Raw genomic sequence first — 25,085 nt, forward strand, 5'->3', positions numbered from 1 at the left:
AATACAAAGTTCGAACATGCCATGCTAGATTTAGGTGCCTCAATTAATGTCATGCCATATTCTGTTTATGCATCTATGAATCTAGGAGAGCTTAAAAAGGATGGTGTTATTATTCAACTAGCTGATCGATCTAATGCATATCCGAAAGGAGTTTTGGAGGATGTTTTGGTGCAGGTAGACCATTTGATTTTTCCTGCAGATTTCTATGTGCTTGACATGGAAGATTCGGCACACTCTCCATCATCACCACTCTTACTTGGACGACCTTTCATGAAAACGGCTCAAACCAAGATTGATGTGGCCAAGGGAGCAGTCACTATGGCCTTTGGTGGTGATATGATTAACTTTAAGATTCCTGAATCGATTGAGACTACTAATGATGTTCATTCTTGTTGTGCCATTAATGTAATTGAACACATAGGGACGGAGTGTTCAACAAAGATCAAGAAGGATGTTTCTCGAACTACCACCGAGAAGGAACTTGGAGTAGAGAACAAGGAATGCACGGCTCCAATCTTGAAAGGACCACAATTGGCCATGAGCAACCCTTGTGCATCCGTCCATTGTGCTACCACTTCTTTGCCGAACAAAGGTAAGCCACCTATTCCAAATTTGATTCCCATTTCAACTAATAGGTTGTTACCTCGTGTGGTGCAGGTACCGAATCGAATTAAACGTCGTGGGAGAATTCGTGTTGATGTAGAAAAGAAAAACACGACAATAAGAAAGGATCATTATCCCACTCCATTCAAGGACCCAAAGCATGAAGTGGTTCATCGGACAGATTGTAGTTGCACCCCTCTATGCCGTGGGGTTCCATAAACCTTCAAGGGAGCATCGTCCGGCTGGAAGACGTTAAAGCAAGCGCTTCTTGGGAGGCAACCCATGTATTCGACAAGGAGAAGATGGAACTTTCACTCCAAACCCAGATTTGCGTTTCTAAACCCTTCTCCTTGCTGTTTATTTTATCGTGCTTAGTTGTTTGTTATTTGTTTGCTTTTATGTGAGTCTTTGTGTGAAACATTGAGGACAATGTTTGATTTAAGTGTGGGGGGGTAACAAGTGTTTTTATGCAAAATTCGTGGGATTTTATCACCTATCACTTCTAATGTTGTTTCTCACTGTTTTTAAGTGTTTTTAAGCTATTTTAGAGTGTTTTAGAGTGTGTTGACTTAAAAATCCGAAAATCTCATAAAAATTTGAAAAATTGTTTTGAAAAAAAACAAAAAGAGTTGTTTTTGTGTGTTTGTTTGTGTCGTAGGTCACCTTCCAACACAATGATGAGGATTTGGTTTTTAATTGCATGATGGTTAAAGAAAGTTACAAACATGGTTGGACGTTTGATATACTCTTTGGTTTATGCTTGGTTGTCGTTATAGTTTACGAATTCACATGTAATCACAAATGATAAAAATCAGTTTTTGTAACATGCTTGAAGGAAGGAACTTAAACAAACGCTACATCCCGGTGAGACTTGAGCCTAAACGTTATTTGGAGAGTTAAAATCTGTGCAATATTGTTTTCTAAAGTCGTTGCATGATCTTATTATTCTTTGCTTGGTTACTACTTAGAAGGCGTTTCATCACTTAGTTCCAAATGCTAGAACTCATGCCCATTTCATTCAAAGCATGTCATTGATTTGCATAACACATTTTCAAGATAAAGTTGTGTAGTGACCACCACAAAAGCCAAATAGCCGTGCGCCCTTCACTCATTTTGTGTTTAAGTTTAACCCCCTTTGAGCCTTGTGTAGCCTACTTTCTTTGTTAACCCACATTACCCTCACCTAGCCTAGATTAGGACCATCCGTACCCTTGTTCTTGAAGCATAGTAAGCATGAATGAATTCCCTTTGATTAATGTGTGCAGAAAATAAGTGTGGGGGAAAGTGTATTCATGTGAGTTTTTTGTGCCATAGGCACGATTAGAAAAAAAAAAAAAAAAAGAGAAAAGAAGAAAGAAAAGAAGAAAAAAAAAAAATGGAAAAGAGTTGAACAGAAGTGAAAAAGAGTTTCAAAGTATTGGTTGTTGAAGTAAGGGCCCAAAACAATGAATTAGGCCCTAAAAGTTGTTTGAATCTCCCCTATTTGTTTAAAAGTGGATTTCTGCATTCTAAGGGAATTCTAGGTCTTAATTTCATTACTTTACTTACTATTGCTTAAAGAACGTTTGTTTATCCTTACCTTCCCTTGTTAGCCACAACCCCAAGCCCCGTTACAACCTTTGACTTCTATCTTGAGTGTTGTGCATTTCAATTGTGGAGTTTGAATTTGGTATGAGCATATGGTGTCACTGGTTCTCGCATCTAAGTAGTAGCATTCCATTCATGAGATCATATCTAAACACGTTTAATTACTCCAGAAATTGCTTTCTTTGTTATAACGTATGTGAGTACTAGTCTTTCATGTTTACATCAATCTTCTCACATATAACTAGTGTAGGGTGTGTAGTCAGAAAATCTGAGTGAAAATTGAGTGCATAACTAGTGAGGAATTGAGGGAATTCTCTAAGGCATGTTACTACATTCAAAATGTGTTTTATTTGATTAAATGCGAACTAGTGAATGGTGACTATGATTAAGGATGTGCTTAAGGGGAAGTAAGACTAAAAGCTATGTGAGTAATGATTTTTGACATGTCATGTTTCATTGGAAATCCCTGAGGCAAACGTTGGAAGGTTTAGGTTATGTTTTGTTTGTTTTGTTTCGTCTTGTTTAATTTAGTTGTTTTGTTTTGCTCGAGGACTAGCAAAAGTTAAGTGTGGGGGAATTTGATAGGAGCATATTCATGCGACTTAATTAGCTTGTTCTCGTGCATTTATGTTGTGTTTACTTAGTTGTTTTAGTGTTTAAGGCCACTTTTGTGTATTTTCAGATTATAAGGCCAAAGTGTGCAAGAAGATGTAAATTGGAGTCTTTTGGAGCGAAAGAGGAACGAATGAGTTGAAGATTTGAAGAAACGACGAAATCCTACTCCAACGATGAATTCTTACCAAAACGAGGAATCCTACTCAAACAAGGCTTCCTATTTTAGGAAAGTTGACCCTAAGTTTCCCGTTTTGGTAACCTTTCCTAATTCTAAACGTCCATATTTTCTAGCCACTTTATAGGCCTCGTATGCACTTTAGGACACAAAACCAAGGCCCTAGCCCTATTTCCCTTCCTAGCCGCACCTTTATATTTATGTTTTAATTTCCTATTTTCGTAAGCCTTTGATTTAATTTTAAATAAGCTAGGGTTAGTTTTCTGAAATTATACATTTTCCTAACCCTAGCCGCAAAACCACATTCTCCCTAATTCTATTTACCATGCAGCCACTTCCACATTTAAACCATCCCATTATTCTTCTCATAAGCCGTGGGTTCCCATTGTCCATTTTTTTAATCAACCACTTTTTCCCATTTTTCTACCATCATCCGTGCAGCCCATTATCCCATTAATCTAACCTAAGCCGCTGCCATTGATGGATTTCATAAAAAAAAACCTAATTCCCTTAAACAAAAGCCGTATCCACCATATTTATATATTTTCTTCTTAGCCGCATTTGGCCCATTTTTTTTTCCACCCTAATCCGTGCACTACCAATGATCTTCCCCCATCTTCATGCAGCCACCATTTGACCCTAATATTCTCTCCATAATTCCATCCATTCGCCCCCCCTTAAGCCGCATCCTAATTAAATTCATTCCAGCCGCAACACACCATTCACCCTAATTCCAAAACCATTCCAGCCGCAGCCTTCCTTCACACTTTCCACCACCATACAAACCTTTCCTCCATCACTCCACCACCTTGCCGCACCACCACACTACCCTAAACCCATTCCCAAACCAGAAAATCAACCAAAAACACCATTTAACCTCACTGTCGCAGCAAGGAGAAGAGGAAAGAGGAGCTTCGACGCACAAAAATTCAAGTGGATTCGTTGGGCGTTCTAGGTGTAATCCATCCTTTGTTCTTTATGTTTAAATTCAATTTTATTTTTCTTGTTGTGAACATGAGAGGCTAAATCCCCCTAGTTAGCTAGGGGGTGATTCGAAACCATGTTTATGCTTGCAATATGAATTGATTACTTTTGGTTGGAATTTCATAAGTTGTGATTCAATTTGTTTAACTGCTTGTTCGATAACTTATTTATGTATGTTGATTGAGAGTGCACGCTTAATTTTCATGCATGAATATGACGCTAGAATATAAGTGAATTTCACCTAATAGTTATGAACTTATTTTCACAAGTAGTGGAGGTTGCTTATAAACAATCGCGTTAAATAAATTCTTGGCATAAGTTTCATGCAATCATAGTAACGAATGCCTCGTCAATACTTATAGTTTTCATGATGCTTAATGATCTTTGATTGTATCTTTATTGTGCTTTTCACGTAAAGGACTTTTGGAGAATGTTTTGAATTGCGTTGCGCTAACCCATCCAATTCATTAACTTAAGGAAAACTTGACGGTTAATTTAAGCGGACCTAATTAACCCGGGGTGTTGAGTTTCATAATTTATCGAAAGACCAACTGAAAATCATTTTGTATGCAAGTGTGACATGTGTGGAGAAGAACCTTCTAGCTAGCATTCATTCCATATTTTCATCACATTTATATTTACATTCTGCCTTTAAATTACAATCGTTGCATTTAGTTTAATTTCATCAAAACCTCAATCCCCCTTTACTTTAGTGTCTAATTTAGTTAGAAAGTGTCTTAGGTTGTGTTTATAAGTGTTTTGTATTCTTTGAGTCCTTTGATTTGTTTTAGTATTTTATTGTTTAGTTTTACATTCTTTGAGTCTAGTTTAGTGTTTTTAACGTTTGTTTTACGTTTTTGAGTCAGTTTCCAAGTGATTTAGTAATCCCTCCTAATCCCCGGTCTAGAACGATCCCTACTTGCATCTTTACTACAATTGTCACAAGAGGGTTTTAATTTGTGTGCTTACTTAGTTCGCATCATTCTCGCATCAAATTTTGGCGCCGTTGCCGGGGATTAGCAACTTTGCTAATCCCTTGTCTTTATTTTTATTTTTTTTTGTTTTTCGTGCATTCTTATTTCAGATTCTTAGTTTGTTTGTTTTCTTGTTTTTCAGGTACTGTGTATGACTCGTAGCTCTCGACCTATTATAGAGAACATCTCCGACTTTGACGGTGATTTTGAACGCACTTTGAGGAGAACGAGGAGTCAACAAGAGCCACCACAACCTCCACCACAACCTGGGCTTGAAGAAGACGAAGTAGGTGTAGAAGAAAAGCCCACGGATCAGATTTTTGAAGAAGAACAAGCCATGGCAGGAGATAATAGAACCATCAAGGAGCTTTCGGCCTCGGGTTTGGATAATGCATTGCCTCTTTGTATCCAATACCCCACGGCTGCAGAGGGAAAGACTGAGGTGTTTGAACTCAAATCCAGTTTGTTACACCATATTCCGAAGTTCCATGGCTTGTCTATGGAAGACCCCAACAAACACTTGAAGGAGTTCGAGGTGGTTTGTTCGAGCATGACCCCCGTCACTGTGGATGGGAGTATATTGAAGATGAAGGCCTTTCCATTTTCACTTATGGACAAGGCCAAAGATTGGCTCTACGAACTAGCCCCGGAAACTGTGACTTCGTGGGAGAGTATGAAGCGTGCTTTCTTGGAGAAATTCTTCCCTACTTCGAGAGTGATTCTCCTACGGAAGAAAATTAGTGGTATTCAACAGAATCATGGTGAGACATTCCCGGCTTATTATGAGCGCTTCAAGGGCCTTGTAGCTTCATGTCCTCAACATCAAATGAAGGAGGAACTTCTCCTTCAATATTTCTATGAGGGCCTCCTTCCTATCGAACGTCAAATGCTTGATGCATCAGCGGGAGGAGCATTGGTGGACAAAACACCAAGGGATGCCAAGATTCTCATAGCCAACCGAGCGCTCAACGCTCAACAATATGAAGGAGTGGGCCAAAGGGAAGCCCCACGGCAACAAAGTGTAAATGAGGTGAGTGCTATTTCTGAAATTCAATCACAACTTGCTAATCTTACTTCTCTTGTTTCTCAGGTCGTGATTGGTCCAAAAGCACAAGAACACCAAGTTTGTGGCGTGTGCTCAATTCAAGGGCATCCATCCGACAAGTGCCCTCAACTAATCGAGAATGGTGGGTGGGAATCTGCCAATGCAATTGGTTTCCAAGGACAAAATCAAAACAACCCATACTCGAAGACTTACAATGCCGGATGGAGGGACCATCCAAACTTCAAATGGAGGGAGCCACAACAAGCTGCCCAACAAGGAGGATTTAGGCCAAACCCCCCTGGTTTTTATTCCAAGCCATATGCACCCCAACAATCCCAACAACCTTCGGCATCATCTCATTCAGGTACGTCCTTGGAAAGTGATCAAGTTATGCAATTACTAACCTCTATTTCGCAGGGGTTGCAAAATCAAAACAACCAGATAGCAAATAACGAGAAGGAGATGATGGATATGAAGAAACAAACAGGGCAAATTTCTGAGTTCCTTGGACAGATTAGAGAGCAAGGAAAGCTTCCTAGCTCAACCACAGTCAATCCAAAGGGAGGATTCGAATCCGCCAAGGCCATCACCCTAAGGGGTGGAAAAGAAGTTGGGACCGAGCCAAACAATCCCAAATCTGCCCAGAAAGTAGATGAAGAGACGACACAACCTGAGGAAGTGTCTAGCTCACCCACGGCAAGGGTGAAAAACCCAATGCCGCAGGCCCCCAATCACCCTAACTCGGCCAAATCAGGTAATTTAAATTCAAATTCATGTACTTCACGTCCTAATCTGCCCAATGTACCTTTTCCTCGCAGGTTCATGCAAGAAAAAAAGGAAGAAAGCGAGAAGGACATTCTTGAAACGTTCCGGAAGGTGCAAGTGAACATACCGCTTCTCGATGCAATCAAACAGGTTCCAAAGTATGCTAAATTCCTCAAGGACCTATGCAATACAAAGAGAAGAAGGGCAAACAAAGAGGTAGTGAAGGTAAGCGAGAATGTGTCCGCTGTTTTGCAACGTAAACTGCCTACCAAGTGCAAAGACCCCGGTAGTTTCACGATTCCTTGTGTGATTGGACATAATCGTTTTGAACATGCCATGCTTGATTTAGGTGCATCCATAAATGTCATGCCTTATTCTATTTATGCATCTATGAATTTGGGTGAATTAAAACAAGATGGTGTAATTATACAATTGGCTGATCGTTCTAACGCGTATCCAAAAGGAATTTTGGAAGATGTGCTTGTGCAGGTGAACCATTTAATTTTTCCGGCTGATTTCTACGTCCTAGACATGGAAGATTCGGCACACTCTCCATCATCACCACTCTTACTTGGACGACCTTTCATGAAAACAACTCAAACCAAGATTGATGTGGCCAAGGGAGCAGTCACTATGACCTTTGGTGGTGATATGATTAACTTTAAGATTCCTGAATTGATTGAGAATACTAATGATGTTCGTTCTTGTTGTGCCATTAATGTAATTGAACACATAGGGACGGAGTATTCAACAAAGATCAAGAAGGATGTTTCTCGAACTACCACCGAGAAGGAACTTGGAGTAGAGCACAAGGAATGCACGGCTCCAACCTTGAAAGCACCACAATTGGCCATGAACAACCCTTGTGCATCCGTCCATTGTGCTACCACTTCTTTGCCGTACAAAGGTAAGCCACCTATTCCAAATTCGATTCCCATTTCAACTAATAGGTTGTTACCTCGTGTGGTGCAGGTACCTAATCGAATTCAACGTCGTGGGAGAATTCGTGTTGATGTAGAAAAGCAAAACACGACAATAAGAAAGGATCATTATCCCACTCCATTCAAGGACCCAAAGCATGAAGTGGTTCGTCAGACAGATTGTAGTTGCATCCCTCCATGCCGTGGGGTTCCATAAACCTTCAAGGGAGCATCGTCCGGCTGTACGACGTTAAAGCAAGCGCTACTTGGGAGGCAACCCAATACAGTAAATAAAACAAAGCTTGTTCATTGATTTTTTCGATAAATTACAATTGTATCTAAACATGGCAGAAAGATGGAGTCTTCACAAAGGTTGTGTACGTGAGGCCCCACTACGTGGCAACACTCTCGGAGCAGAAGGCATCGGAACAGGAGGTCTCGGAGCAGAAGGCATTGGAGCAAGAGGCATCGGAGCGGAAGGCATCGGAGCGGGAGGCACCGAAGATAGATCATTAAAGGCCCCAAACCTTGGTGGAACGCTGGATGACCCAGGAAAGAGGTGCCTCTGGAAGAAAGCCGCAAGCTTTTGACGGTCATCAAGCTCATCAAGCTTCCTCTTCATGCCTGACGAATAATTGTTGGCGAGCACGTGCAAACTTCGGTTCTCGTACTTAAGCTGTTTGATCTCCTGCTTAAGACTCTCCACCTTCGCCATCAAGGATTCAACCTGACGGGAGCGAGCAAGAAGGCGTTGGCCCATGTTGGACACAGAGCCAGCACACTGAACACTCAGAGCCAGGGATTCTTGAACGGCTAACTCATCGGACCGTCCAGAAAGCAGCTGACTGTCTTTGGGAGTGAGAAGGTTCCGAGCCACTATCGTAGCCGTTGTTGGATCCGTCATCACAGAGTCCTCATCTGTAAGAGGGCCATGCGAAGATAAGAAAGACGGGCACCATACCTTATCCTGACGAGGCACGACCGGGTCACTGCTTAGACTCAAATCTAAGCAAATGTTCGATGGGTTGGATGAGCTAGCCATTGTTCAAGAAGTTAAAAGAGAAGGGTTGGATGGAGGAAAATCTCGATGGGCCGAAGATGATTTTTGGGAAGTCTTCAAAGTGTGCAGATAGAGATGATCGATCACCTCTATTAAAGGAGAGGCGTTCACCGATTCAGAAATGAAGAGACACCACTCTTCAAAACCGGATTTCTCGGCGTAAAGATCGCCAGCTCTTCAGACGCAATCCAGGCTTTTCAGAAAGCGTGTGCAAATTTGTCAAAAGCTCCCAGCTTTTCAGAAGACGCGTGGAAGGCGAGAAATCAGCTGCACACTTTAGCCGACAAACGTGGGTGACAAAGCCGAAAGCTCCCGGCTTTCCAGAAAGCGAGTGCAACTTTGTCAAAAGCTCCCGGCTTTTCAGAAGACGCGTGCCACTTTGTCAAAAAGCTCCCGGCTTTTCAGAAGACGCGTGGAAGACATTGCCGCATCCGCACTGCCATTTGCCATTACAATTCCTATATACATCAACATTCATGGCAAGGCATACACCCAGAAGCGCATAACTTTCCTTCTCGGCCGAAAATGTAAGCTGCAACCAACCCTCTCAAACATGCTCAGATTTCTCCTTCTCTTGAGAACACACTTTCAAACATGGATGTATCCCCCAAAGAAGATACCAAATGCCTGCAGTACGAATGAGGAAGAGGAAACGGTGGATCGAAGCATGTGGATTCATTCGCTGCCTCTTCGAAAGCAAAGGTATCTCATATCATCAAGGGCGAAAGCAAAGGTATCTCATATCATGCTCTTTCCCTGTCTTTTCCTTTGTCCTTGATATTACTTGCATGGCAAAGTGAAAGAAGCAATCAGCCGGCACTTGGAGTCTATCTGGACTCTATTCCCTGGTTGCTTACCTAGCTTTGCTGAGCTATCCTCTAACCCTCTTCAATACGAATTGGAGAGATTGAACAAAGAAACAGATAAGAGGATGAAGCTCAGACCTTCGGGGGAGACCAAAAGAAGCCTGCTGCCCAGTTCAAAGTAGCACAAAGGAAAATCAACGATGTGAGCAGCGCAGTTCAAGAGTAAGCCTGTGGAATCATAAAGATCCAAGCCTCACTGCAATCACCAAGGAGAAGATGGAACGAACACTCCATAACCAGATTTGCATCTCTAAACTCTTCTCTTTGTTAGATACATTCTGCCATGTTTAGTATGTTTAATTGTTGTTTATATGTTTGTTTGTGTTTAGTGTGGTTTTTAACATTGAGGACAATGTTTGATTTAAGTGTGGAGGAGTTACTAAAGTGTTTTGATGCAAATTCGTAGGATTTTATCCACCATAACTTCAAATGTTGTTTCTTGCTGTTTTTAAGTATGTTTAGTGTGTTTTGACTTAAAAATTCGAAAATCACATAAAAATTTGAAAAACATGTTTTGAAAAGCCTAAAAAGAGTGTTTTGAGTCGTTTTTGTGTCGTAGGTCACCTTCCAACACAATGATAAGGATTTGGTTTCTAATTGCATGACTGTTAAAAAGAGTTAGAAACATGGAGAAAAGTTTGATTTACTCTTGGTATATGCTTGGTTATGGTTATAATGTATGACTTCACATGCAATCATAAAAGAAAAAATTAGTTATGTAACATGCTTGAAGGAAGGAACTCAAACAAACGCTACAACCCTGAGAGACTTGAGCCTATAACGTTCTTTGGAGAGTATAATTTGTGATTTCTTGTTTTCCAAAGTTGTTGCATGATCTCATTATTCTTTGCTTGGTTACTACTTAGAAGGCGTTTCATCATATAGTTCCAAATGCTAGAACTCATGCCCATTTCATTCAAAGCATGTTATTGATTTGCATAACATATATCAAGATGAAGTTGTGTAGTTGCCACCATAGCCAAATAGCCTCACTTCCCATATTTCGTATATGTTGTAAGTTTTACCCCCGTTGAGCCATGTTAGCCCATGTTCTTTGTTAACCCACTTTATCTTCACCTAACCTAGAATATGACCGTCCTTACCCTTGTTCTTAAAAGATAGTGAGCATGACTTAAATGAATTCCTTTTGAGTTACATTATGCAAGAAAATGAGTGTGGGGGAAGGAATGCTTGTTCTTAAGTATGTTTTGAGTTTCAAAAGAAAAGAAAAACAGAAAAGAAAAGAAAGAAAGAAAGAAAAAAAAGAGCTTGAAAAAAAAGAAAGAATGAGTGATTGAAGAAAGGGCTCAAAACACCAATTCTGGCCCTAAATTGTCTCCCTTTTTGTTCCAAAGTTGAGTTTTCATTCAAAAAGTGAATTCTAAGTTGATTCAATTGCCTTGCTCACTATTTCTTTAAGAACCTTTGTTTTCCATATCCCTTCTTTGTTATCCACACGCCCCAAGCCCCATTACAACCCGTGACTTCAATCTTGAGTGTTATGTGTTTCAATTTGTGGAGTTTGAACTTGGTATGAGCATATGGTGTCACTGGTTCTCGCGTCTAAGTAGTAGCATTCCATTCATGAGATCATATCTAAACATGCTTATTAACTCCAAAAATTGCGTTCTTTGTGATACATATATGTGAGTGTTCGTTTTCATGTTTACATCAATCTTCTCACATATGACTAGATTAGGGTGTGTAGTTAAAAAATTCTGAGTGAAAATTGAGTGCATATCTTGTAAGGAATTGAGCAAATTCTCTAAGGCATGTTACTACATTCAAAACATGGTTTTAAATGCTTAATTGCGAACTAGTATGTGGTGACTATGATTAAGAATGTACTTAAGGGTAAAGATGGCTAAATTCTGTGGGAATAATGATTTTTAACTTGTCATGTGCATTGGAAATCCCTGAAACGATTGTTGGAAGGTGTAGGTTGTGTTTTACGTGTTTAGTGTCGTTTTGTTTATTTGTTTTTATTCTGTTTTGCTCGAGGACTAGCAAAAGATAAGTGTGGGGGAGTTTGATAGGAGCATATTCATGCGACTTAAATGGCTTGTTCTCGTGCATTTACGTTATGTTTCTCTAGTTATTTTAGTCCTTTATGCTTCTTTTGTGTGTTTTCAGGTTCTAAGGGCTTAGGGAGCAAGAAAGTGCATTTTGAGGCTATTTGGGGCACTTTTGGGCATGGATTGGATAGCTTAATCATGGAGCAAAGAGGATGGACGAAATTGAAGCCTTGTATGCTCTTTGGGGACATCAAACAAAGGGCCTAGCCCAATCAAACAAATCCTTTGAGCCATGGAAAACCTCTAGCCCAATCAAACATATTATGCCATGCAAACCAACCTATTTTAGGCCCATTCTATGTACTTAAACCCTAGCCCTTTAAACTAGCCCTATTATCACTTATCACTTTCATTCACTTATCACTCACCACATATCATTCATTTATCACTTAACATATCATTCACTTATCACTTATCATACTCATAATCATCTACACATTTCAACCATTTAAACATATGCATTTCAACTCACATGCACACCCACCTCTTTCCACCTAATCCACATGCTTTCACAACCTAAAACACATGCACATGCACCACTAATTCCTTCATCATTCAAACACACTCTCCCATTCTCCCTTGTGCCGTGCATTCCCCCTAATTCCATCCTACATTCCACAAACAAGTCACATGCATTACACCCCACATCCCTTTAATCCTTCAAACATGCATCCATAATCATTTCTTCATCCTTGCACATGCATTTCCCCCTTTAACAATCCCATACCTTGACATTATTCTTTCATCAACCCACCACAACACACAAACACTCAATGCCGTGCACTCCCACTTCATCATTCCAGCTTTCCAACTTAATTCACATGCATTCCATCCTTTAATATCTAACTCACATGCACTTTAATCATTCAATTACCCCATTCACACACCTTTTCTTCAAGCCTAAACCGTGCATTCCCTTGCATTTCCACAATCTTAATCATTCAACACATGCATCATCATCAAACAAACAATCAATGCCGTGCACTCCTTGAGCATTTCCAGTTTTTCCCTTTACATTTCACATGCATCTCCACATTCCTACTTCATCATTTCAGCCACCATTCATTCTTTAATCCACATGCATTCACACACACTTCACACAAACAACATCCACATGCAAACACATGCTTCCCCAACAAACAAATCAGCCAACACATGCACAAATCCATCCATGCCGTGGGTTCCCTTTGCTCCCCTTGTGCAATTCCAGTTTTCACATGTGTCCTAGCTATTTTTCCATCATTCCTCCACACAAACACCTTAAACAAACAGCCATATAACCTCCACTCCTCCTATAAATACCCTTGCATTCCCATTCATTAAAATCATCTCATTCACAACACAACACACCACAAACACTTCCATTTTCTTCCTTAGCCGTGAGTGTCTCTCCATTTTCTGCACCATTTTCTCCACCACTCCTCATCCATTTCCATAATCCCCCAATCCATTCAACACACCAACAACATCCCTTAGTCCTTGTGCCACAATAAAGAGGAAGATAAGAGGGCCTAAACGTTCATACAATTCACGTTTAAGTTGTTGGAATGTTTACGCGTTTCTTTGATTTCAATGTTTAAATTCAATTCTCTTTGTTTTGTAATATGAGGAATGGAAGAGAAGAGTGCCTAAACGTTCATACAATTCAAGTTTGAGTTGTTGGAATGTTTAGGTGTTTCTTTGATTTCAAAGTTATGAGGAACTAAACCCTTTTTGGCTAGGGGTGATTTCAATACCATGATTGTTTATGTGATATGAATTGATGAATTCCGGTTATGAACTCTTGATTCGTGAATGCAATTGGCTTAACTATTTGATGATTAACTTATTTGTGTTTGTTGATTGAGGGTCGACACTTAATTAGCATGCATGAATATGTGGCTAAAGTTTAAGAAGGTTTCACATAATCGTTACTAACTTATACTTGAAAGTAGTGAAGGTCGCTTGTCACGATCGCATTAAGTTTAATTCTTAGCATGAGTAACATGATGTCATAGTTGCAAATGCTTTGTCAATGCTTATGGTTTTCATTATTCTTAATGATCTTCGATTGTATCTCTATTATGATGACATGTAGGGAACTTTTGAGAATGTTTTGGGTTGTCGAATGATGCCATCCAATCCAATAATATAAGGAAAATCTGAGGGTTAACTAGTGATGTCACGGTTAATTTGGGGCATTGTCGTTCATAATTCAATGAAGGAATAACTGGAAATTGATTCATATGCATAAATATCATGTGTGGAGAAAGAACCTCGAGCTAATTCACCAACCATCTTGTTTCACAACACTTGTTTACAATCTGTCGATTTTTGCATTTTGTTTGTTTATTTCAACTTCGTCAAAACTAAAACCCCCTTTTTTTTTATTTCCTTGTTCCCAAGTGTCTTAAATCTGTTTTAATTTAGTTTTTATGTTTTTAAGTCAATTTAGAAGGTTTTAGCAAGCCCTCCTAATCCCCGGTTTTGAACGATCCCTCACTTATCCATTCTACTACAATTGTCAAACGAGGGTTTAATTTGAGTGTCAAGTAATTCTCGCATCAGAAATAACCAGAAATATGACATGTTCTTAATCTTGGGACAAAAATAGGACAAACCGGCTATGCACACCATACACAAAACCAAAATTACTAAAATACCGACATATAAATACTAAAAATCATCAGCCCATTGCATCACTTTTATCATTTAGAAGAAATGGATGTCAAGAGAGCTCTGTGAACTTTGGGGTTCTGGGTTGAGCTTAGATCTCTGAGCTCCGATTTCAAAGAAAGGGAAGTCCAAAGAGAGATAAGAAGAGTGAGCTGGATTTTAGGTTGACCTCATACCTCTAATTTTGAACAAAGGGATGCGAGAGAGAGGTGAGAATAGTGAGCTGAATTTTGTACCATATTTTCTGTTTTGGCCAGAAAGTTCCATTTTTTTCGATGACTAAAGTTTTGGCAGGTATAGTAAGGTAGGGTGTTTAGTTCCAAGTTTCTTCATCAATGGTTTATGGAAAAGATGAGTTGTTTGTAAGATGAATTAATACTTAGAAGTTAATTTAGGGTTTATGTTTCATGTTGGGGCTTATGGGTTGTGGAATAAATTTCAAGTTTTGACGTGCTACAAAATTGGGATGGAACAATTTCTATTTCAAGTGTTCAATTGTAGAATTCTATGAAATTTTCTCCGTAATGTGCAAGTGGTGTGCATATAATGTGCATCATTACATCTTAATATGAGGAGTGGGAATATTCACTAGTTAGGATGCAAATATGTTGTGCTTCGGAATTTAGCGAGTATGACCACAACCTAGTTAGCCTCGGCAAGAAACAAAATTAAGAAAAAGCTTAGAGGACGTTAAGGGTCATGCGTGTCCATGAAATAACGACAACGAGTATCATATTTTCCACGTGCACGGTTAAGCAGTGATTGATATATTTAACATGACTTTTCAAACTGCCACTGTAACTTTATATACATAACAATTATATTTTAATTGTATCCACTATACCAATAGGATCCCGTTTAAGTTTCTTATTAATGAGAAAAGCAACTCGTTGCTCGATCTCCAGTTTTGTGCATATCATGTGCATGTATTATGCATATGGTATGCTTATAGTGTATATGGTGGTGACGTCACAGGTGATGAAGTTATTTTTCTAATTTCTAAGAGAGAGCTGTGAGCACATCATGTCTATGTCCTATGCATGTCGTGTTTATGTCGTGTGCATGTCACTCAAAAGAGATGATTATTAATGAGATTTCCAAAATCTAGGTTCAGGTCAAAGAATTATAAACTACAGATCTCTAAGGGATTTCCAAAATCTAGGCCCTCACATATACCCCAATGTCGTTAATTGCACAATGCACGTCCACAACAAATCCGACGTCGTTGCACGTATTGGTACAGATAACAAATTTTCGATTTTCTTTGAACTTGGAGAAGGCATCCATCGGTGGAGGGGAGAGAGAGATTGCAACAAAAAAAATGGTGTTTTTAGTTTTTCATAATGGATTTTCTTCGACATGTGAAATTTTTTTGGACTCCAGATTAGTTTTGTCCTAGATGGGTTTTGAATGGAATTTTGAATTTGGGGAATAAGATAATTTGAGGAAGAAATCCCTAATCTGCAAGCATGAAATATATTCATTCCCCAATCTCCAGATAAATCAAATCTTCCAACTAGGTTGTCCATTGTCTTTCACTAATCTAAGAACATCCAATAAATATCAATATGAGAGAGAGAGAGAGAGAGAGAGAGAAATGGGAGGGAATAACACAAATATACGAAGGCAATTTGGTCATTTCAAGGTGCAAGACAAATCATACTTCTGTCCGATTGTTGTGCATGACATGTGCATATTCGAAAAATCCTATTTTAATCCTAAGATTAAGAAAATGTCCTATTTTTGTCTATTTTCCTTTAATATATGGAGGAGTAGTATCTACGATCGATTCACCACGCCTGTACAACTAAACCAAAATAAACATGCATTCTCAACTAACAACTGCGTAGCCGATCAACTAAACCAAAATAAAATTATTGTCCACTGTTTGGGAGCAACGAAAATCAGAATGACTAGTTACCTATTGCTCTGTAACCCGTTCGCGGCGGGCAGATATCATTATGCCAATTCAAGGCTGCCAGTCATAACCCTTGGGCAACTACAGAGGGCCAGTTTTAAGTGCATGGTCCAAATCAGCAATCAGATCATTCACATCCTCGATCCCCACAGAAATACGAACAAGATCTTCAGATAGGCCTCTGGCCTCACGCACTGTAGATGGTATGCTTGCATGAGACATGAAGCACGGCAGGCTTATAAGGGACTTCACACTCCCTGTAATTATAAGCAATCTAAGGTCAGCTTAATTATAGAATTGTTTTGCATGATTTTCACCCAACAATGTTGATGCTCAAGATTACTCGCTAATAGAACAAAACATAAAAACAATAGCATCAGTAATGGTGATGATAATCAAAAGAGCTTTCAAATACACATGTTTTGAATAAAAACACTGCAAATCAACAGTATGTCCATCTACAAGTAATCATGTATTATAATGCATCGCATTATACACGAAGAGATTTACATAGTACACATGCACTAGTTGTGAGTGCAGTCTGCATTCAGAATCAGTTTTCTTATTGAACCTTCCCCTTTCATCTCTATTCATATTTAATAGGAAAGACAAACCTTTTTGACACGGTTCTCAGTATCTACCACTCACAAATATCGGTGCACTATTTGTCAGAACAATGGAAAGCTGATAATTGAGTAGGAATTATTACCAAAACTGACAGTTATACTGAAGTATTTGGTAGTCTCGACAATATGCTTTGATAGTGACAATGAACCTGTCAGAAAACTCAATACAGATCCTGCACCCTTTGCCTGAAAGAGGTGTGTATGAGAATCTGGAAAACTGATCGTGTTGAGTTATGAATCTACAATTTTATACCTGAGAATAATGCAAGGCACGTCCAGGATGACCAGAAAGCCCAGCGTAATTAACTTGTGTCACTCGTGGATGGGAAGTGAGGAACTCAGCAATTTTTTGAGCATTATCCTGCCAAATGTGCAGAAGCATTAGAAATGCAGCAGATTCTAATCAGTAAAATTTTGGGGAAAGCCAAATCTTTCACAGAGCCTGCAACAAAACTCACTAATCTTTCATTGCAAAAACAGTAGAAAAGAGAGCATATGTAGTATCTATATCCTAGAATGATAAACGTATGATATCTGAAATGGCACAATTACAAGCGCAATCGAAACTACACCTGTTGCTTCTCAACACGCAAGGCCATTGTCTTAATTCCTCGTAAACAGACCCAACAGTCAAATGGAGCTAATCCAGAGCCTTCTGCATTTTGTAGGAAATATAGCTGTTTCGCCAAGCTATTAACAGTGGAAACAAGTAGGAAGTCAGGTATGGATATCTATATCATAGAAAGCCAGCGCCCCAAGCATGCCAACAAAAATTTGGGGTCACGCCATTCCTCAACCAAAAAAATCCAAAAGCAGCCCAATATAATATATCAAATAATGCAAGGGTAATTTGGTAGTTTGATCATCATAAAATATAATATAAATATAAGTGGGAAGAGATAAAAGAATAAAAAAAGTTTTTCGCACACGGATAACAATGTGATTAAATAAGCTGTCAAAGGTCTTTCGCACACAGATAATAATGTGATTCAATTAAAGAAAACTAATTAAAAGGGCTTGAAAACTTTTGAGTTTTAACAATAAGAACAAAATAAAAGGTAAAGTGAATAGTACCATGATTGACTTTTTAGTGTAAAAATGTGGTTTTTTCGTTAAAGTGAACAGTACCGGAAGCTTTTTGTTAAAGTTCCCTTAAATTAACGATGTTATCTACACTAAGGGGAAAGGAGGTGGGCTTAGCCTCACAATAAGCTAGTAATAATATAATTCAATCAATTGTTTATTAAATACTATTTTCTTTATTCTTAATGTAAATTCTATAGAGACCGATTTTATTATGTGAATTTAGCTGCTTTAATTAGTTTATGAATTATTCATTTACTTTAAATATTTGACTTTCCTTTTGTCAATTTACTCATATAAATACATTTAAAATGTGTAAGTCGCACGTACCATGCCGTGATTCAAAAAAATACCTTCTGCACACGCGTGAGCTCGTGTATGAAGGCTAGTAAGACATAAAAGCAATGGTAAAGATAGAGTAAGAGGCTCAACCTATCGCCTTTAACAGCTAAAACACCTGCCATGACATCACTGTGTCCAGCAATAAACTTTGTGGCCGAGTGCATAACAATGTCTGGAAGAATGATAGACGAACAAAAATCAATAACAATTGAAAAGGATTTGTAGTTTGCAAAATCTTGGAAGTTGGCAGCTTATTTTCTATACCTGCTCCGAGATCCAGTGGCTGTGACAATACGGGAGACATTATACTGTTATCCACTAACACAATAGCACCATGTGCATGAGCCATCTCTGCTATTTTCTGTCAAGGGATAGGCATGAAACAAATTTTTCTTTAGAAGATAGCACCCTGTTGTACTCATCATAATTTTGTTAACAAAAGAAATTAAGACAGATATTGAACTCAAAGTTATTACAGAAAAGATCAAGAAACTTTATGATGTATATCCAATCAATGGTGAAAATCACTAAACGAAAGAAGTGAGCAGCAGTGCTATTGCATTATCTATCAGCAATATGCCCCAGCATCAACGCAAAAATAGAATAAAAAAGAGTTTGGCACTTATTATACTTTGCATTAAATTTGGTTGGTGGTGGTGACCCATGGGTCTTGTTTCAAACTTCTATTGAACCCGCAGGCTATTTTCCTTTAGTTTCAAGATTTAAGGCCAGAATTTTATATAACCCTTCTACCATACCATAGCACCCCCGAATTGCTCTAGTTACATGCAATATAATACCCATTCAAGTAGAATGGCCGGGTTAGTTGCTTATCAATATTTTTGTATTCAGGACATATTTTTAAGAATTTATGGATGAACCTAACAGTCTACATGGTACGACTTGTTTGGTTACTAACGTAAAGCTAATTTAAGGAAATTATATCAATAAATTTATATCCAAGTACATGGAACCTGGGCATAAAAGCACAAAGAAAGTTCCCAGTTGTTCTTATACAACTTCACTATTAGAGCACAAAGATCAGAAGATTCAAGATTGCCACAAAAATTTAAGCACCACATTGCATATTGGGCCAAGAGTTTTGATGAACTGAAAAGCAAGCACTAAAAGTTTTGGGATGGAAAAATAATATGAAGCTCAAAGGACTTGATTAAATAGTATTTATTCAACTTCTATACCGTTGTATATCATTTACAAAATTATATACTCCTAAAGACAAATACTATTGCTTTGCAACATATTTTACAATACAACCTCAAAGGGTAGTTGACTTCCTAGATATTTATTCACAAATGGATATTTATTCACAAACATCATACCAACAATCAAGCATCAAATATTGTCATATATAAAAAGATACAAATAATAATATAAAAAAATCTCCGTTACTTATGAGCTTGTCTAGTGGTAGGATATAAATATCTTACACGAATATCAGAAATCATTTGTCGAGGATTGGTGGGACTCTCCAGCCACACAAGCTTTGTCCAGGGGCCAATAGCAGATGCAACCTCATCTAAATCACTTGTGTTCACTCGTCTGAGTGGTAAATCATTATAATTTCAGAGTTAATTCAAAGTGAATGAATATAAGAACAGGAGAAAATCATACTAACTTCACCACAACTCCAGTCTTTGGAACTACTTGTGATAGCAACCGATCAGAACCTCCATAAATGTCGTCTCCTGCAACAATCTCCTCACCTAAAATGGCATCATTACCATTGACTATTCAGACAGCTTCCAAAAAGAAATGAAATTTATTTGAGTACTCGCATACAAAACTAACTTGCTCAGAGCAAGGTCTTAACAACAAAATTTAGTCCAGCTAATGTGATTTCTACAGAATAACTGCTAAAAACCCTACGAACATAAGCTGATTGCAAGATAAAAATCAGGACTCTTTATCCGGCCTAACTAGCTCAAAACCATATCGCCCAGAACTTTGGGGGCTGCACTTTATGAGTTCAGAGTTCAGGGTGATCTTGTGCTGCACAAGGACTAGCCCTATTACGGTGCCCATCTGCAGATTTTATTTCAATCATCCGTACCTGTCTATTTTTCAGGGACAAGTATGACTTATCTTTTTCCTTTGTTTTTCTTATATATGTTTTATTTGCGTTTTCCCATGTACACTTACATTTCGAACGACCTCAAAGCCTGAATCATTTGTATATACATTTTCTGATAGGTAAATCCCTTACACGTTTAATTATTTATCATGTTCCAATCCAAGTATCTGATGCATTTTGAGGTGTATTAAGGGAGTACGTGTATAGTGTAACTGACACTCTTACTTCAATGTAGTAACTAAACTAATCTATACAACATAAAAGGTACTATAGTTGAAAATAATACCTGTTCCTAAAAGATGAGCAACAGCCGCCAAAGCAGCCATTCCACTAGTGAAACAAAATGCTCGATCTGCTTTATCAAGCTTTGCCAAAAGGCTGAAATACAAAGGAATGAAAGCTAACAAATGTAGAGAAATAAGAATATAAAACATTCAAGAGTTGTCAAATCGACTTGAACAGCATTTAACGTTCAACAAAGTAAAATCAGACCTTTCCAAGGCATCCCGTGTGGGATTTCCACTTCTAGTATAATCATAAGCACCATTTTCTGTTGCTGAAGGCTGCATATTGAAGACATAACTAATATGAAACTCAGTTACAGAATATCATCTAACAAAGACATCACAAGCCAGAGATTTCTCCCACAATCAAGATGCCTTTGAACACATATTCAAGCCTAAAATTGAACAACAGGCACAAGCACCCTCCTCTTATGAATGCAAAGAATAATAAGTAGAGAGAAACTTATACAAACATTCAGACATGTTCAAAAATTAGCTCTTTCTTCAACTCGCCTGAAATGGCCTACCCCCTACCCGTAAGAACATAGCTTGATGCCTTAAACAAGAGAATAAAGTTATGACTTCCATGGTTCCTCACAACAACCCCACACCAGATTCTCACCGCGCATTAAAAATACCTCAGATTCATACACATTAGTTCCTACTAAAAACACTCCTACAATAGCTTATCATGTCCCTAAGCAGCATTCAACTTTAATGACTTTAAACTCTTCACTACCATTAACAACTATAGCAGTTAGAATAATCATGACCACACAAAACTTAGCAACAAGTCTTACATCTTCATCTCCGTTTGTTACCTGCTTAAACGTAGCTGTTTGGTAAATTGGCGTATTCATTGCATCAAATGGATCAAACTTGTTCTCAAAGTTCATCAGCATAGTTGAGATACTTGGCTCTTTCGGCCCAACTTCTGTGAGATATTTAACAGACTAGCAAGCATGAACTATATATTGAGCATAACAACAACAACAACAAAAGAAGAGCCACACAAACCATTTACGCAGTCTGCAACACCATCAGATATTGCTGAAGTGCTCAGATCCATATCTCTGTCCACCGAACACTTCAATTGAAATTTATTCTCACAGGACAACGTCTTTCCCCTTGATTTGGTTGCCTTTGTGAACCCGAAACTGACCCGGGAATCCACAAAGCTTGGCCCGAAATTCCCAGGCGTTAAACCCTAAAAATCCACCAATTAGAACTGGATGTAAACCAATTTTAAGGATCCACTAGACCGTAAAATATTGTAGACATTGGACCAATAACAAATGTATTGAAAATACTTGAAATACTCCTAAAAAACATCCAAATTTCAGTAAAATCCTAAGTTATAAACCCTAATTTAAAACCATTGAATCAAATTCCAAACTGAACCACCTAAACTGGACCATAAATTGAATTTACCCAAATTAAATCTACTTCAGGAATGGGGCAATAAGAAGGCATGAGGAGACAAAAGTCAGGCGAGATGGGATGCTAGCTCTCACATTCAAAGACATCCGTCCCTAACCCAGCAATAGTTTGTGCATTTTCTCGGCATCCAAACACATATTAAAACACAAAAGCTAGAATGGGAGTGGAAGCACTTACGACGTCATTGGAATCGGCGGCGACGGAGCTGAAGAAAGACCTAAAAGAGAGAGAAGAAGAAGCAGCCATTGCTGTTGGTTGAGAAAATGCGGAATGTAGGATCGGTGGAAATGGGAACAGTTTCCGCCATTCGCAGGGTTGTACTTATAAGAATATATTCAGTGACTGTTTCACTCAACGCGTGTGCAACTGCAACTACAAATCCCTTGCAACATCACGGACTCGTGGAGTATGTGAAATGTGAAATGTGGACAACGTGCCCGTGTCGAATCTTTCAATACCTAATAAGAAAGGGGCACTTTAAAAATCCTATTAAGAAAGAGGGCACTCTAAAAATCCTATCACATTGTTGGCATAATTTATTGAACAAAAGGTCAAAGAGAGAGAGTGCGGTACATAGAGAGAACAGAGATGTGTAATTGTGAAATGTGTATTGTATCATCACATTGTGCCTTTATTTATAGTAGTAGGGAAGATTAAATTCTTACCCATAGACTCTAATAGGATAATATATAATCCTAGAGAATATTCCAATGTATCTCTAGATACACTAGGATTTACACAATCACATTCCTAATCTAATAGGACTGCAACATTCCTCCTTGAGTGTGTAAAATAAAGGCTCAATGGGAAAAATGATCTTAATCGTAGGGAAAAAGAGTACATTAAGATCAACTAAGTATACTTCTGGATACTCTCCCTAAGTTTGATAGAACTTCCAAATGATAACTATAAGCATTGCATATGAATAGTTAGGCATACCAATTCCTCGGACAAGCTTCTAGAAGGTTGACTTCGGTAGTGACGTCGTGTAGAGGTCGGCAAGGTTGTTTGGGATCGGCTTGCATGACTTCAATCTCCTATTGCTTTACTGATGTAGATGTAGATGTAGACGTAGATGTAGACTCAATATGTCTTGGTGTTGACTTCTTTGATGTATCATGTCTTGGTCGTGTTGATACATGCGGCATAGTCATCATGCATCGTTGTCAGGACTCAACGATGGATGAAAACAACAAGTACTTCGAATATGCTCAACAAGAGATCTCAACCATGTTTCACATGTGGCATAGTGAAGTAAGGTGAGTCTTGGAATGATTCGAAGATTTCGCAACTAAGGTCATATCGTGGACCTCCAAGATATTGCGATATCCCTAATGGTAAAGACATAACCATTCGAGGATGTGCCTTGTGCGAGTTTGATAAGTACCATGCGTCAACGTAACAAACAAGGCAAGCATCATTCTGAGGATCAGGGGGTCGAATCTGCTCAAGATGCATTGGGATTAGCCCAAATCCGTAGTACCTTTCAGGGTAAGGGAAAAACGTCTTTAATACCAATTCAGTGGTTGCATGTAAGCGCAGTGCTGCATCTTTACCAATAGGTCAACAATGAAAGAGATGTCTTATCTAACACAATGAGTTAAGTATAACAAATCACAAAGTTGAACTTAGATATGGAATTTTAGATTCCATAACCTCTTCAAGGATCTTATTTGCATATAGTGTATGGAAGATCATAGGTTTACTTAAAGGTAACACCTTCGAGGTGTAGTTTGACTGGTAGATCAAAGTATCATCAAAACAATGTTTTAACTTCAAGTCAAGGCATAAACAAGTTTTCCAAGATCTTTGATCTCAAATTCCGTTTTTAGATGTGAGGTAATTTTCTCAAGCTTTTCTAGAGTCTTAGTGAGATTCATGTCAACGACATAAACTATAACTCTAGCAATTCGGAATATGACTTCATAGTTTAACACATAAGGGTATAATTCATATCCCTAACTGATCAAATAATCACTTAGACAGGTATACCATATCCGCCGATTGCTTCAATTCGTAAGTGAACGCCTCAAACGAGTTAAGAGTGTTCTATGGTTTGGAACTATTTGAGTCAGTCCATGTAATTCTTCAGGAACTTACATGTCAATCTTTGTATCAATATCTCCATGGAGAAACAATAACCACATTTCATAATGCTACAATCAATCACAAGGCATTTGAGAGAAACCTAGCACCATAAGATGTGCATCATGTTGCACTATTTCATTCATCTCATTATGCTTCATTTCCCACTTGTAACACAACAAGGTTACCTTGGGTAGTGTAGGAATGATAGGTCCAAACACACTTCGATAAGGAATTTAACCTGGATTGTAATTTCAGTTGTCCAATCAGTTTTATGTTGTCGCTAATCAACGGAACATGGTTCGATATCGTCGCTTTTCATTTATTTCAGTAGTTACCATATAAGTGAAAACATCATCGATGCTAATCTCATTCCAATTCCATTATCTCATCCAAACTAGTATACTAGACTAAGAACTTCACGTCTCGGGAGTAATTCGGATTAATCTCATGAGATGGAAATGATTGAGACAGCGATCGAGTATAAAATCATTTTGTTCCGTGATCTTCCTCTTCTAGGGAAGTGAATCCTATCAACCGAGTGATCTGTCATGGTTTAGGCCAAGATAGATTGATTGGCTATCCACGGGTGTACCAAATTGTCCAACATGAGCGGCCAAACCAGTCCAACAGGAGCAGCACACCCTTCGGGGGTGTTGACTCGACGTCCTTTAAGTACGTCTATCCTTGTAGGCATGTTTGATAACTCATATATTTCATACATTTTATACCATCCATTCCTAGTCTCTTTGTGATATTTTTGAGTTAAGCTGGTTGCGTTTTACTCTCTTTTGTGTTAATGTGCAGTTAATTGTATTTTAGAGCCATTTGAGGGTAAATAAGGCAAAATGGTGTTGAAATGGATAATTGAATATGGATTATGATGTAGAG

The 25,085-nt window shown here is 38.5% G+C and overlaps 1 protein-coding gene across 1 annotated transcript; it reads right to left on the reverse strand.

Moving 5' to 3' along the window:
* Positions 1–15,941: 15,941 nt before the first annotated feature.
* Positions 15,942–22,517, reverse strand: LOC103932162 (cystathionine beta-lyase, chloroplastic). The gene is made up of 13 exons (XM_009341712.3): positions 22,287–22,517; positions 21,687–21,876; positions 21,491–21,603; positions 20,878–20,948; positions 20,672–20,763; positions 19,930–20,017; positions 19,742–19,853; positions 18,558–18,654; positions 18,384–18,465; positions 17,441–17,558; positions 17,122–17,229; positions 16,952–17,054; positions 15,942–16,499 (listed from the first exon to the last, which is right to left on the reverse strand). The coding sequence occupies exons 1-13, from the start codon at positions 22,353–22,355 to the stop codon at positions 16,324–16,326; spliced, it is 1,419 nt and encodes a 472-aa protein (XP_009339987.1). The 5' UTR covers positions 22,356–22,517; the 3' UTR covers positions 15,942–16,323.
* Positions 22,518–25,085: the final 2,568 nt, after the last annotated feature.

The sequence above is a fragment of a genome, unplaced genomic scaffold, assembly GCF_019419815.1.
Source record: "Pyrus x bretschneideri cultivar Hongxiangsu unplaced genomic scaffold, Pyrus_bretschneideri_v1 Contig72, whole genome shotgun sequence".
Classification (NCBI taxonomy): domain Eukaryota; kingdom Viridiplantae; phylum Streptophyta; class Magnoliopsida; order Rosales; family Rosaceae; genus Pyrus; species Pyrus x bretschneideri.

Bases quoted from the DNA above. Each gene is read 5' to 3' on its own strand.
- LOC103932162 (XM_009341712.3), bottom strand. From the start codon at position 22,355: ATGGCTGCTTCTTCTTCTCTCTCTTTTAGGTCTTTCTTCAGCTCCGTC. The intron at 19,854-19,929 runs GTTAGTATGATT...TTTACCACTCAG, and splicing joins AAGACTGGAGTTGTGGTGAA to ACGAGTGAACACAAGTGATT. The intron at 17,055-17,121 runs GTATAAAATTGT...CACCTCTTTCAG, and splicing joins GTGCCTTGCATTATTCTCAG to GCAAAGGGTGCAGGATCTGT.